At 50.8% G+C, this 13,369-nt stretch overlaps 1 protein-coding gene across 1 annotated transcript in view; it reads right to left on the bottom strand.

The window, feature by feature from the left end:
* Positions 1 to 529: 529 nt before the first annotated feature.
* Positions 530 to 13,369, bottom strand: part of LOC149350942 (uncharacterized) — a 41,942-nt gene continuing 29,102 nt past the window's right edge. Inside the window, exon 2 of the mRNA XM_089576954.1 lies at positions 530 to 984. Within this exon, the coding sequence (XP_089433080.1) occupies positions 731 to 984 (254 nt within the window). The 3' untranslated portion in view covers positions 530 to 730. The remainder of the gene's footprint in view (positions 985 to 13,369) is intronic.

Raw genomic sequence — 13,369 nt, 5'->3', positions numbered from 1 at the left:
TTTTAGGTTTTTCTTTTCTCGTGCTGAGAATTCGGAATCGCATGCACCGTTACCAGACTCGATCCGCCGTGTCCGAAAATTTACAAATGCGCGCATGCGAGGCGTGCTGGCATCTTTCCGCCCTGTCAGTGCTGATATGTTTTGCCGTTCTAGTAGCGTGTCCCACCAGGCATCGGGTCCAGGAGCACCGCCGCAGTGCCGAAGGAGGAAGGAACGTGGGCCGGAGACGGGGAGTAGGGGAAGTGAAGGAAAAACTGTATTTACATTTTTACATGATTATTTACAAAAATGACAAACAAGGTAACAACTGAGAAGTCTCAGGGAAACGTTGAGCGTATCGCTCAGGGAGTCGCTCCGGGAATGGCTTTGGCAATCGATTAACGGCTCGAGCGCTTTAAATAGACCCTCCCGAGATCTTCCCGCCTTTTTCAACCAATCGTAGGGACTTCGTCCGGGTGCTCCAAGGTCGTTCACCGCTTCGTCGTCTTCCTCGGCTGAGGCCCCTGAATAGTCGGAAGTGGCCCGTCAGGCCAGGTGGATTTCATATCTTGTCTCGAGGAAACAAGATGGGCGGACACCTGCCGCGTCGTCACCTTGCTTCATCCGCTGAGGCCAGTGGATACTTGGAAGTGTCCAGAAGCGCGTGTTGACGGGCTAGTCGTTTCCGGCCAGGTGGATTCCATATCTTTGTTCCAAGGAAATTCCCCAAAGGCGCACACCTGCCGCGGTGTCACCCCGCGGTTGACAAAAGAGCTAGGACCGGTTGAATGGCAGGCGCTTGGCAGACGCTCGTCTCCGCAGGTATGCAGCTGGCGTTTGGGTCATTGTTACCCTGACAGATGCACACACAAAGTCGCAGGGTCAATACTTGGGTGCCTTGGGTGACGTTTAAGGGGAACTCCGGAAGACACGTCGTGGCAGCTAGGCAGAAGTGGTGGTACCAGGAATCCAGGAGTTGAATACCTCCCTCGTGTTCGTTTCCACCTGTCAAGAGGTTGCATGGGAGCGCGTGTATGAAAGAAGACCCCTTTCGCAGAATCACGCACTGCATCTGGGCATGGCTTAAGTGCAGACAGGTGCGACGGGAACACACAAAGAGAGTTAGGGGGGGGGGGGGGGGGGGGGTAGAAACACAACAGTGCGCACAGAGACACGGCACCCACTGTGCCCGATTCCACATCGCAATAGTAATCCCTTGATCTATGGAGTTGCGCGGGAGGGTCAGGCTCGGAAAACGTATATGCGCCATGCCGGCGGAAACAGATAGGCTGCATACCGCAGTCAAGCATTTCTGCTTCCCAGCCACTGCCCACCTGACGACGAGTGCGGCAGCCGTAGAATTGCGGAGGATATATGGCGCAATATCTGAATACACGTGCAGACCAGCCACGCGAGCGAAACGCGCAGCATTTCCAGCTGTTACGTGTGGGCGCGCTCCGTTCTGCGGTGTGCCTGTGCAGATGCACTGCGGCCGGCTTCCCACCAGGGCCCGGAGCTGATTCTTGAAGCGTCGGAAACCACCGTCATGCGCTTGGTAGATAACAGCATGGCCGAGTTTAGCCAAGCGTCCCAGACTCGGCAGAGCTGGAAAACCACCGAGCACAGGCCAAACAGGTGACCCACCTTCCGGGGCTCTAATCTGATCCCGAAATAAAGTTGTACTGACTCGAGAAGGACAGGAACGTAGGAAGAAAATGTCGACAACATTGCTGTGTTATGATCGCATGCATGCAGACCTTGTCCTGTGCATGTTACGCTCGTATTCATTGAGAGTATGAATGTCAAGCTGCGACGCAATTTGGTACGCAGGCCGTGACACTGGTCACAACTCCCTAACTCCCTAATACAATATTAACTCATTCGTCGGACCGCACTACGAAGATGTTTACAAAGTGCGTCGCAGCGAAACTTACCCTTTCCAAAAGCGCTAATCCCTGCATGCACCCAGAAAATCAGCTGGGTGGCTTTTTACTAATGGATGACGTTAATCTTCGTTTTTTCCTTTATCCGAGACTTCGAAAGTCCTTGGCGGGTTGATAACGAAAAATTCGCCAATTATTGCACTGCCTAGCTAAGTACTTCACACAGCCCTGTCACTTGCTGCTACAAAGATTGTGTAGGCTATTGTATCACTGCGGGAAACTTGGCCCAGCACCATCTCATGACATAGCGCAGAAAAAATGCGCGTTAAAAAAGTCCAACAAATGAGCAATGAACTAAATAGGCGCAGCCGCTTCAGCACACCTTCTTTTCTTAAGAGCGCGAAGCTGAAGAGCGAAAACGCAACATGCGCAGAGGAGGAATGCCGGTTTCGCACCATTCGAAATGTAGAGTAAGCACCAGCCCCTGACAAGTTCTCAAGAAGGACACGTGAGGGCTGGCAAAGACTCGCGTACTCAGCTTCAGTTTCATGAGCCACAAGTGGCTTCAGACAATAAAGTTCTGGCTGATGGTTGCGACGGTAGAGGCGCTTTGTATATGATTGCACTATAGGTGTCAGAAATGTAGCCTAGTATTGATAAAAAAAAAAAAACTAACGTTACGAGTTTCGCGAATGACCGTGCGTCAGCTGGCTCATTATATAGCGAAGAAATGCTGAAATACATTTCTTGGAGAAATGGTGAAAAAGTTGATTTACTAGAGTAGACGCTCTATACGGCAGCTGTGGCTTAGTGATAAGAGCTTCCGCACTGTGTATTCGGGAGGTGCTTGGCTTGTATTTCGGAGCTGCATTTTCAGTTTTTGACTGCGAATGACCCCCCCCCCCCCCCCTTTTTTTTTACTTGTGAGCTTTACAAGTGGGTTTCGTTTGTGGGAGCTGGGTTCGTAGGGGACAGATGCATTTTTACTGGTGTGTGCACGCTAAAGGTGCATTTTCCCGCCGGGCATACCCACCGTGCTGACATTTCGGCTATAACCATAGGAGCTCATCTTCACCGTCTTCAATCATCAGAGGTCCTTCATCGCCTTCCCATGCATCAGCATTGCGAGTGCCATCCGTAAGATGCATAACCACGAGCTAGAGCGCTAGTACTTCTCCACTCCGCTAGGGGCGCTGTAGCCTGGGCTTCGGTAGTAATCGTGGATTAAAAGGCAGATCAGGAAAGAATTTTTCTATGATAACTCAAGAGGCAGTGCCCTACTTTTTGAAGCTAGATCAGGGTGTCTTAGAACGCGCAGCTACAAAAAGAAATTTAACGAAGAAGATGACACATGTGCAGTGTGTGGTAGATCTGTGGAAACAATTGAACACCTCATAATCAAATGTGATGGTATCCATCCGGATGTCGATGCAGGCACAGTCACTCTTTCTGAGGCCCTAGGGTTTAAAGATAACAATGGTCATGTAAATAAATCTGCAGTGGAAGTCAGCAAAAAGCGATTGGAGGATTGGTGGCTGAAAAGCAGAGATGTGGAATAAGGTTAGAATAGTAGGAAACCGTAAGCAAAGTTGATGGAGAATCTTAATGAGAATTGCCAACACAGTAAACAAAAAAAAATAAATAAAGAAAAGCTGAGCATGGTGGCAATTGCCACCACCCCGTTTCAAAGGGGGCGCTCCTATCCATCCATCCATCCATACGGCTTCGCACAGTTCGCACAATATTCGGGAATGACGCCCTTCTAACGCCGTAATACAACGTCATACTGGGAAATGCCACCGCTTCACCATCTATTTATGCGCGCCTTTATATAGGAGCTAAGCGTTAGCATTTGTTTCTGCGCTCACTTTAGGTCATGTCATTAATTTCAGTAAAAGGCTGCGCACTACGGAAACAAGATGAAAGTGAAGCTATTATAGTATGGACAAAAAATGTGCTGAGGCTTAAGTGAAAAGAGAAACTCTTGATAACTACAGCTTCAACGACGCAGCACGCAGTGTTATTATTCCTGGTGTTCTACTGGCCACGTCGCATGAATGAAAAGAATTCCGCTGCACGGGAGCATCTATTTTATTCGTAAATGATACGACGCAGTAAAATAGGCAAAAGTGTTTTACTGAGTAATCGTGGATTAAAAAACGACGAGTGTAGCTTTACGCCTGAAAAGGTAAAAGAACGAGGGTGGAAAGCGACACACGCACGCGGTGGTGTCCATTCTTAACGTTGTAGGCGCTGTATTGCAACCGTAACAGCATCATTATTCCTCCACAGGAGAAACTGAAATCGCTGAAGGAAAATCCCGCACCAGTGGCTCTGCGAACGTCTGTCACGCGGTCAGGCATCGGGGCGAATAAGCACAGGACGGACCGAGATGGACACTCGGCGAGTGCAAAAGGCGTTAATCGCAAGTAAGCACAAAGTAGCGTTACTTGCGGACACCCCTTCTCCCTCCGAGCGCCGCCGCCTGCCCTCGCACTGCATGCTTGCGCATTCCTCCTCCTCCTCCTATGGGAGAGGTGCTCCCACGACCAGCCGGCTCCGTGGCAGGCCCCTCAGCGGCGGTCCGCCATTGGCCGGCGGCCGCCCAGCCGGCCGCCGGTGGGTGGACGGCCCTCGCCCTTCTGGGAACCGCGGGGACCACACAGCGGGTCCCTGGGCGTAGCGCCCGGGACCTTGGCTGTGGGCCGCGGGGCGTCCGCTTGATTTGCGCGCAGAGGCCGGAAGAGCTTCCCGGTACCGGTCCTGCGCGCCAGCCGTCCAGCGGCGGAGCGCGTCGCAGCGGCGGCCCCACCTGCTCTCGCTTTATTTACGAGGCACCCTGGCCTTTGTGCTCGTCTTCTCCGCGGTCTTCATTAGGGCGCCCGGCTGGAGGTCTACGAACTCGGCGACGCGGCCCGCGTGCCGCCACGCGCGCGCGGGTGCCCCGCGGGGTCCTTCCCTGAACGCGCTCCCTAATCAGGCCTCGTTAGAGCACGACGGTGCGAGCCGCGGTCACCGCGGGTAACGCGGGAGTCTCTTAGCGCACAATGTCCCCCATAGGACGGCCGTGCACAAAACGCGACCGCCGCGGCGGGGCAGCTTCGGGGAAGCCGGGCAGTGATGAATGCGTCACGATTCTTCTTGGGTGTTCGAATGCCATTCCCTGCGCTGTCACGCTCCTCCGCTATCGGCGCGTAAGTGGCCGCCGCTGCTCGCGGCCGGCCCGAAAGGCTTGCCTGCGCTTTCCCCATAGGAGTGCTCGAATTTGATCCCGCGGGCTTCGGGCGAACATTTGGTACCTTTACTTGAACCAAGACAGTCATCTTTGTATCTCGAAGGAAGCGGACCGCCACTGTGTAGACTTTTGTATCGGGCGGTGCGCTACTGAGCGCGGGCGAGAAAGCTTGCCAAGTCTAAACGCGTACTCCTCCTTTTAAGTGCACACGCCATTCCGTCGGTAATTTTTAGCGCCGACGTCGGCCGACGAAAACACGGGTCCAAGGCTCGCCGAGGGCATGTGTCAAGTGGGCGGAGGATGGGACGAGGAACGGGGGCTTTGATCGCGCCCGAGCACCAGTCTGCAAGGCCGCGGCGGAAGCAGCGGCGGGAGGAATCCCGGTGCAAGGCAACATCTCAATCATGCAGGCTCCTATTAGTCGAGAATGGAGGCTCCCCGTACTGATCCCTTCAAGGCCCTCGCATGCTTCGGCGGGCACGTTGGCCGTGCAGGAAACTGTCTTCTTTCAGGATTAGCGCCCACGCGTCTCCGGCGCCGCGCGGAGGAGAGGGCCGGAATGGGCGAGCTCTAATCCGCAGCCGCCTCGCCGCCCGCGACGCAACAGGTTCCAGGGCGCCGCCGCTCACTTCCTGCAGCGCGGGCCGGGAGCGCGCTGGTGGCCCGCGCAGCTGCGCGCTGAGCCCCGGCGGTCAGGTGGGGAGGCGCGTTGGCCGTCTACCGCGCTCCAGCTGGCGCTTAGCGTCACGAAGGCGCAGTCCGCGCACAGATCAACTCCGGAAACGCAATGTCTCGTAAAGAAGTACACAGGTTTCGAACCGTTACTTGCCTCATAAATTTCAAGGAAGGGGATCTGCCACGAGGACAGTTAACACCCCTTCTAAGTGGCGACAGTTACGGCGTGGAAAAGAAAGCAAAAGTGGTACCTCTCCACAATTTCGACGCAGTCCAACATTCTTCTGGTCAGTTCACCCCCCCCCCCCCCAAAAAAAAAAAAAAATCGGTTCCTCAGAGACAACCCGTAATCCCACCGCCCAAACCCATCCCCCAGTACCATTCAAAATTTACTACAGCGCAAAACACATGACTGACTTAAGGGAACTAAGGTGAGAGGCAGCAAAGCTAAAGTGTATAGCTAAGTCTAGAAAACTGACCGCTGTGAAGATAGTTTCCAAATACAGACTGTAGCGTTCTGCGATCGCAATTTGCGCTGTGCCTCCGTTAGGCCTGCGTGTCACCCTTTCACCCTATCGGCAGGTACCCCTCTCCTTTGGTCAGTCTGCTGCTCGCGTAGTTTTACCGGTTTATTTTGTTCCATTTGCGTGGGCCGCCAAATGCGGTTCGCTTCGGCTCGATTCCGTTTGCGGGCGGCTTCTCGCTCGGCAACCAACATTCGCTCACTGTGTGGCGGTTTCATGCCGACCGCGGCTGTCGACTCTGTCGCGACCGCACACAAATACACATACTACGCGAAACGCAGCGGCGACTCGCGCCTCTCTTCAGCTAAGTTCAACGCGGTCAAGCACGACTCGCGCGCCCTTTTCCCCGCCTCCTCACTGCCGCTGTACGTGTCCAATCAGCCTGTGTGGCAGCCGTTGCTTTTAATTTTTTTCCCGTCTTCTGGCTCTGTTGTCATCGCAGCGTCTTTCCTCTTCACTCACCTCGTCTTCCCAAGACAGTCACGCGAACACACACCCGATTCGCTCGGTTTTCTCGGAAATGAATGGACGATACGCGCGGTCTATACACGACATTTCAACACGAAGTACCAATAGCTTATGTGGGCCACGTTTCCTATGGATGCAAATGATGTATGTGTAATTCTACCCGTCGCGGTGACTCAACGCCTATGGATTTCGGCTGCTGGGCTAAAGGTCGCAGGGTCGAATCCCGGCCGCGGCAGCCGCGTTTTCATGGAGCATAAATGCATAAGACGGCCGTGTTTTGTGCGACATCAGAGCACATTAAAGAACCCCAGCTGGTCGAAACTAATCCATACCCCACCCCTACGGCGTCTCTGAGGCTATCCTCCATTACTGTTTGTTCTCCAATACGCGCTGCTCTATCTTTTAAGGCGGAAGCGTTTAATGCCTCATCGTTGTAAGCAGGAGTTTTCGACAGAACTGTCACGCTTTTCAATTGGTCGAAACGGTCATGACGTCACAGTGCGCGAATTTCAAACGGGGCCAATTGTACTTTGGCTAGTAACCATGCAACCAATTAAAGGGATCGTATGGTGATGCTCCAAGTAAGTGGGAAGGAGTTTAGTTAATTGCTTAATCACCCAATTAGCCTAATTAAACTTTCTAATCAGACCAGATAAATAAATAAAATTGAGTAGGAAATTTGTCGAGTTCGGGAATCGAACCCCAGTCTCCGGAGTGCGAGACGAGCGTGCTAACCCGCTAACCCCTGCGCCATGCCAGCTCGATGGTTTGGAAAGGACAAAGGAGCGTCTAGTGAATACGGTGTCTTCGTTCACTCCCATCTTCCTCCCTTCCCGTTACGGCGAGGTTCAGGTGTCCATCGAGGTATGCCAGACAGATACATTTCCTTTCCTGAAAAACCAATTCACCGACGAGCAAGGCGTAGAACCGAACGGGCGATGTCGTTCTGTGGACTCCCTGGCAGCGTTGCAAGACGCTGTCGCGTTTCATTCTTACAGGCGAAGCTTAACATCTTAACAACACATCAGTGACACAAGTAGCAACACCGCGCTTAAGGCTTTCGCCTCACAGCACTTTAGGTGAACAAAGTGCCCCCCTGAATTTTCGTTTCTTTTTGTTAACGTTATACTGATCACTCTTTCTTCAATATATCATTGCATTGCCTTCAGCCTCACTTCAAGCTTTTTCGTTAGTCACCAAGTTTCGACCGTACAGGTAAAGCGATGACACAGTACGACTACCTTGTCACAACGTGTAGCAGACTTTCTTCAGGGAAATCCAATCACTGCTTCGACCGCGGAGTACCACTGTAGGGGCGGCACAGAGCGCGAACAAAGGGAGCCACCGCTCGCCGGTATGCAACAGCGCTACCGTGACACCGGATGCCGAGAGCGGCCGCTGCGGCGCCTTATGCTACAGAATACGCGCCCGTGCCTAAGACCGGATTCGCATGACGTCCCCGACTTACTGCATGTATCAGTGCTCGCGTTCATTGTGACATAGGAAGAACACCGACACCTTCGGTGCCGGCGTCCGGAGGTAAGAACACGAGGAAAGTGAAGCACACCGGATGCAGTACAGCGGTAGAAGCAATGGTGGATTTAAGGGAACAGGCCCGGCTGCCTCATCGACCCCGCCCGCCCGCTCCTAGAGGCACCCATAAATCTAAAGTTGGTAAATTGGTTTTGAGGAAAGGAAATGGCGCAGTATCTGTCTCACATATCTCGGCGGACACCTGAACCGCGCCTTAAGGGAAGGGAAGAAGGTGGAGTGAAAGAAGAAAGGAAGAGATGCTGTTGTGGAGGGCTGCGGAATAATTTCGACCTCCTGGGAATCTTTAACGCTGCCCCTGGGTACAAAACAAGAACTTTAAAACTCCCTCAATTTTCGTTCTCTTCGAGCCGAAGAAGTGTGAGCAGTAGCTGTACCATACCCTCTCGCCTTCCACAAGAGCGTCGGCCTCAAGGCGCACATGCATCAGTACTGTTCACCTCAGTCACATGGACTCCCACCACCGCCACCCAGATGGCGTCAAGTGCAAGACAAATGCATCGCCCAATGATCTTCAAGTATAGAGCCACCCCCTGCGTCAGCCACAGATATGCCGATGTATTTCCTGAATACATTCCACTCAGAGCAACTCAACCTCGCATCAACAGATCGCTCAGCGAACAAGGATCACTACTCCGACAAACACAAATAAAAGCCTTTCTTACGCAACTCAGACACCACACGATGAATAGTTCTCCGCAGGGCTGGCCCTCAACATATAAATTTTGGACATACTTAGACCATTCTTCTCATGTATTTTATGGGATTGCTTAGAGTAAAAAAATTGGCTGAATTAGGAAAAGAAAATCTCTGCCAGCCTTTTTCGAGTGTACTACAGCATTCGAAAACATGCAGCTTTTATATATATATATTCATTTTGATCGCACTTCTCCAATAGATCTTGCTGGTGACTTCAACGGCGCCGTCATCAAGCACGAGAAATTCGTCGTCGTTTCGTGATGTTGTTGACTGGGTTGGATTTGTTTCGAGTGGATGCATGTGTTTGGGTCTTCAGACGAAGGCCGGTCCCCAACTGAATCGTCAAGAAGTGTTTATTCACCACGTCTGTTTTCTTTCGAGCGTATTGTCAACCAGTTTCGAGGAGATGGCTGACAATGGTTCCAAGAAATATATATATATATATATATATATGCCGGCTTGAGTGTTTTATATTTGCGCTAGTGCACCACTTTGAACCTGCGCAGTTGGGATTGCAGTTTGCGATAGCTTAGCTCCTTATCTAAGAGGAGTGCGACTGTCTGTGCACCAGCGCAAGTGCCTCCCAACTTTGCAACTCTGCGAGCTCGTCTCTCCAGCCTATTATTATACGCTACTATTGCCTGAAGACGTTTTGCTCCGTTCCGGCAACCGGCCGAGGTCCGATAAAACGACGCTTGGTAGTAACAAACTCCATTCAGTTCTCAGATACGTAGTCGGGGCCCTATGTTCACTGTGGTAGTGCCTATATTCTTCAGGATGTGTGACTATGTGACATGGTATGAATGTAAGAAATCATGACAACCTTTTTGCTTTTTTTTGTTGTTTTTTTGCCTGTTTGTGTGTTTGCTTGCTTGCTTGCTTATTGAGTGCTGTATAGCTTGACAGGCTTGCATGCTGCATCGTTTTCGCTTCTTTGAGAAGTGAGCCGGTTTTGGATACCAAAAGATATGACGAATATCCAGCGCAGGAAAGCCTTTCTGACTGCCGCTCAACGCCGTTTCCACAATCGCCCTCCCGATCAGTGCAACTACCGTACACTGCAGGACAAAGGACTCTCTCAGCGGCCCTCCAATCACCAGCTGCGGCCACCTTATTCTCTCAAACTTCATATCTCATCCGCCCACCTGACTCTCTGACGCCTTATTTTGGAATAAATTCCGTTATCCCAAGGGACCACCGGTTGTTTTTCCCTCACATCACATGCCCTGCACATATGTCCATTTCTCGTCCCTGATTTCAGCTTTGGTATTACTAACTTGCGTTCGTTCCCTGGTCCACTCGATTTGTTGGCTTCCCGTCTCTTAACGTTACCGCTGTTGTTTTTCTTTCTTCCTTCCTTGCACGCTGCGCTCTCCTCAATTGAATTTCAAGCTTTTTCGTTGGCCTCCAAGTTTCTGTCCCATAGGTGACCACTGACGAGATGGAGCTAGATGCCGGGCGCTCCAGCTAAAAGAAACCAAGATTTTTTTAAAAATGCGGCGGAGAGTCCTATAGGTGAGTGAAACCATCGAGCTCCATTAAGAGTCGTTTGGCCTAGTGAGCAGTATATGTTTCATTATGTAAACTCAATTACGAGTAAAGGATAATTAATTATCTTTTTAAATATTCATATCAGGAGTAATGTGTCAATGCGGAAGTTGTAGGTCGTATTGAAAAACAGTCGGCCTGGATGTTTGCACCGAGGCACCGTTTCCGTAAAGGAGCTTTTTCTACCGACCATAAGAGGATGCTGGCCAACACGTGACAGCGATGCTGTTTCGGCGTCAGACGCGTCTCGCAGAACAAAATCCACTTTTCTCCGGAGGGCTCTCCCGGAGGGGGGGTTTCGCGAGTGCACTGGGCGAGATATATGCGCCAGCGGCTGATCACCACCCAACCATTCTGGACAAAAGCATTTTTAAACGGGAAAGAGTTTATGAACACAGTTTTTTTTCTTACATTGTAATATTTCACTATAACAATCAGTATATCCACAGATCTCCTGACGGCAGGCTTGCATTTATTTTATTAACGTTTTTGCTATCGTCAAACGCATTCCCCAATGGTTCTCTATGGCAGTCTTGACTGCTCGATGCAAGCGATGGAAGAAATATAAAAGAAAGTTTTTGCCACACATGCATCGGAAGATTGGACCACTACACCTTCAATGTTTTCATAACAGAACCATACAATCTTCCAATGTTCAAAATTTTTGTCAAAGAATGCTAGACATGTTCTTTTAAGGTCAGTAAGTAAAGCTGCGTAGATGGCATGCCTTGATACAAATATTTTGGCCGACTGTTTTTCGAGGTGGCCTACAACTTCTGCATCGACACTTCATTCCTGACACAAACACTTAAAAAAGGTAATTAATTAGTCTTAGATAATTATTCAACTTTGGAAAACTAAAAAAAAAAAAATACCGCAGAGTAGGCTGCATGACTCTTAACATGCACTCAATTGGTTTCACTGGGGCTAGGACATTGCTTATTTTTTAAATCCTTTCATGGTTACTTTCATCTGGAGCACCTCGTATATTTTCCTCTTGTGAGATAGTACCGCCGCCGCGGTGGCTCAGCGGTTATGGTGCTCGGCTGCTGACCCAAAAGACGCGGGTTCGATCCCGGCCGCGGCGGCTAGATTTTCTTTGGAGGAGAAATTCTAGAGGCCCGTGTACTGTGCGATGTCAGTGCACGTTAAGGAACCCCAGGTGGTCGAAATTTCCGGAGCCCTCCACTACGGCGTCTCTCATAGCCTCAGTCGCTTTGGGACGTTAAACCCCATAAATCAAACCAAACCAGATACTAGTACCCTGGTATTCATGACCAGAAAATACCTGCCAAATGCACTCCACCCCATTCTCATTCTGCTAATTGTTCACTCTCTGGTCCGGATCTGCAGTCAACACTTGCCCAAAGTAGATACGAGGTCTGTTAGAAAAGTATCCGACTTTATTTTTTTTTGCGAACACCTGATGGATATGAAACAAGCGCGCTTACAGCAGCCGACCTTGAACCCTCGTGGGCATGTACGAATTTTTTCCCTCCTGCCGATAGCGTCAATCGCTGGGAAGCAGCGTTTGAGTGAGGCAGTGCGCAGTGCTCTCGTCGGTTTTTTGTTGCAAGGAAAACGGCGGAGTGAGAGGAGCAGCGCTACTACCTCAAATTTCGCCAGACACTTGGCGATAGCCAAGTGGAAACCATTCGAAATGTTCAGACGGCTTTCGGTGATGATGCTATGAGCAGCACACAGATTAAGCAGTGGTGCAACTGGTTTAAAGACAGCCGCACATCCGTGGAGAGAGAGCCATGCTCCGGTCGGCCATCAACATGCCGAAATGACCAGGTAATTGCCGAAGTGAACGCTGTGGTGATGCGGGACTGTTGTGTGACTATCCGAGAAATTGCGGGAGAGGTGGACATCATCAATTTTTCTGCACATTCCATTATCACCGAAGATTTGGCCATGGAGAGAGTGGCAGCGAAATTCGTGCCGAAGCTGCTGAGGTGGAGAAAAAGCAGCTTCGTGTTGAAGTCTCACAGGAGATGCTGGATTCCACAAACAGTTACCCTGACTTCACCGACGCCGTAATCACTAGTGACGAGTCTTGGATGTACGGGTACGACCCAGAAACCAAATCCCAGTCGTCACAGAGGACGCATTCCACGTCACCAAGACCAAAGAAGGCCCGCCAAGTGCGCAGCAATGTCAAAGTGATGCTGACTGCTTTTTTGACTCCCTCTGTGTGGCACACCACGAGTACGCACCTCACAGGGTCAAAGAATGACTAAATGGTACTACAGGGATGTCCGCCATCGCCTACGTGGTGCTGTGCGGCGCAAGAGACCGGAATTGAGGTCAACAAGAAATTGGCGCATCCCTCGCGGCATTGTTCCTGCACATTCCTCTCATTTGATTCAGACTTTTCAGGCGAAAAACCAGACTCCTGTAGTTCAGCAGGCTCCTTACTCTCCTGATATGTCCCCCTACGACTTCTGGCTGTTTCCTAAAATGAAGAGGCCATTGAAAGGAGCGCCATTTCAGAAAAGAAAGGACATTATGGCTGCAACGACAGCAGAGCTAAATTTCATTCCGAAAAGGGCCTTTTCGGAATACTTCCAACAATGGCAGCACCGCTGGGAGATGTATATGGAGCCCCAAGGAGACTACTTTGAAGGTTATTAGGTTTCTAACGCTCCAGTTATGCCAGTTTTTTTTCTTCGGCCAAAGGTCGGATACTTTTCTAACAGACCTCGTATATCCCCTTACCATTTCCAGTACTTCGCTACCTATCGTAAACTGTTGACCCTTGACGAGACTCTTGTATATTGCAATAGTTTTTTTCATAATTTTTT

This window comes from Amblyomma mixtum, chromosome 3 (genome assembly GCF_055824585.1).
Source record: "Amblyomma mixtum isolate Tamu chromosome 3, ASM5582458v1, whole genome shotgun sequence".
Lineage (NCBI taxonomy): Eukaryota > Metazoa > Arthropoda > Arachnida > Ixodida > Ixodidae > Amblyomma > Amblyomma mixtum.
The sequence above is the reverse complement of the archived record's forward strand: the minus strand, read 5'-3'. Positions and strand labels throughout refer to the sequence as shown.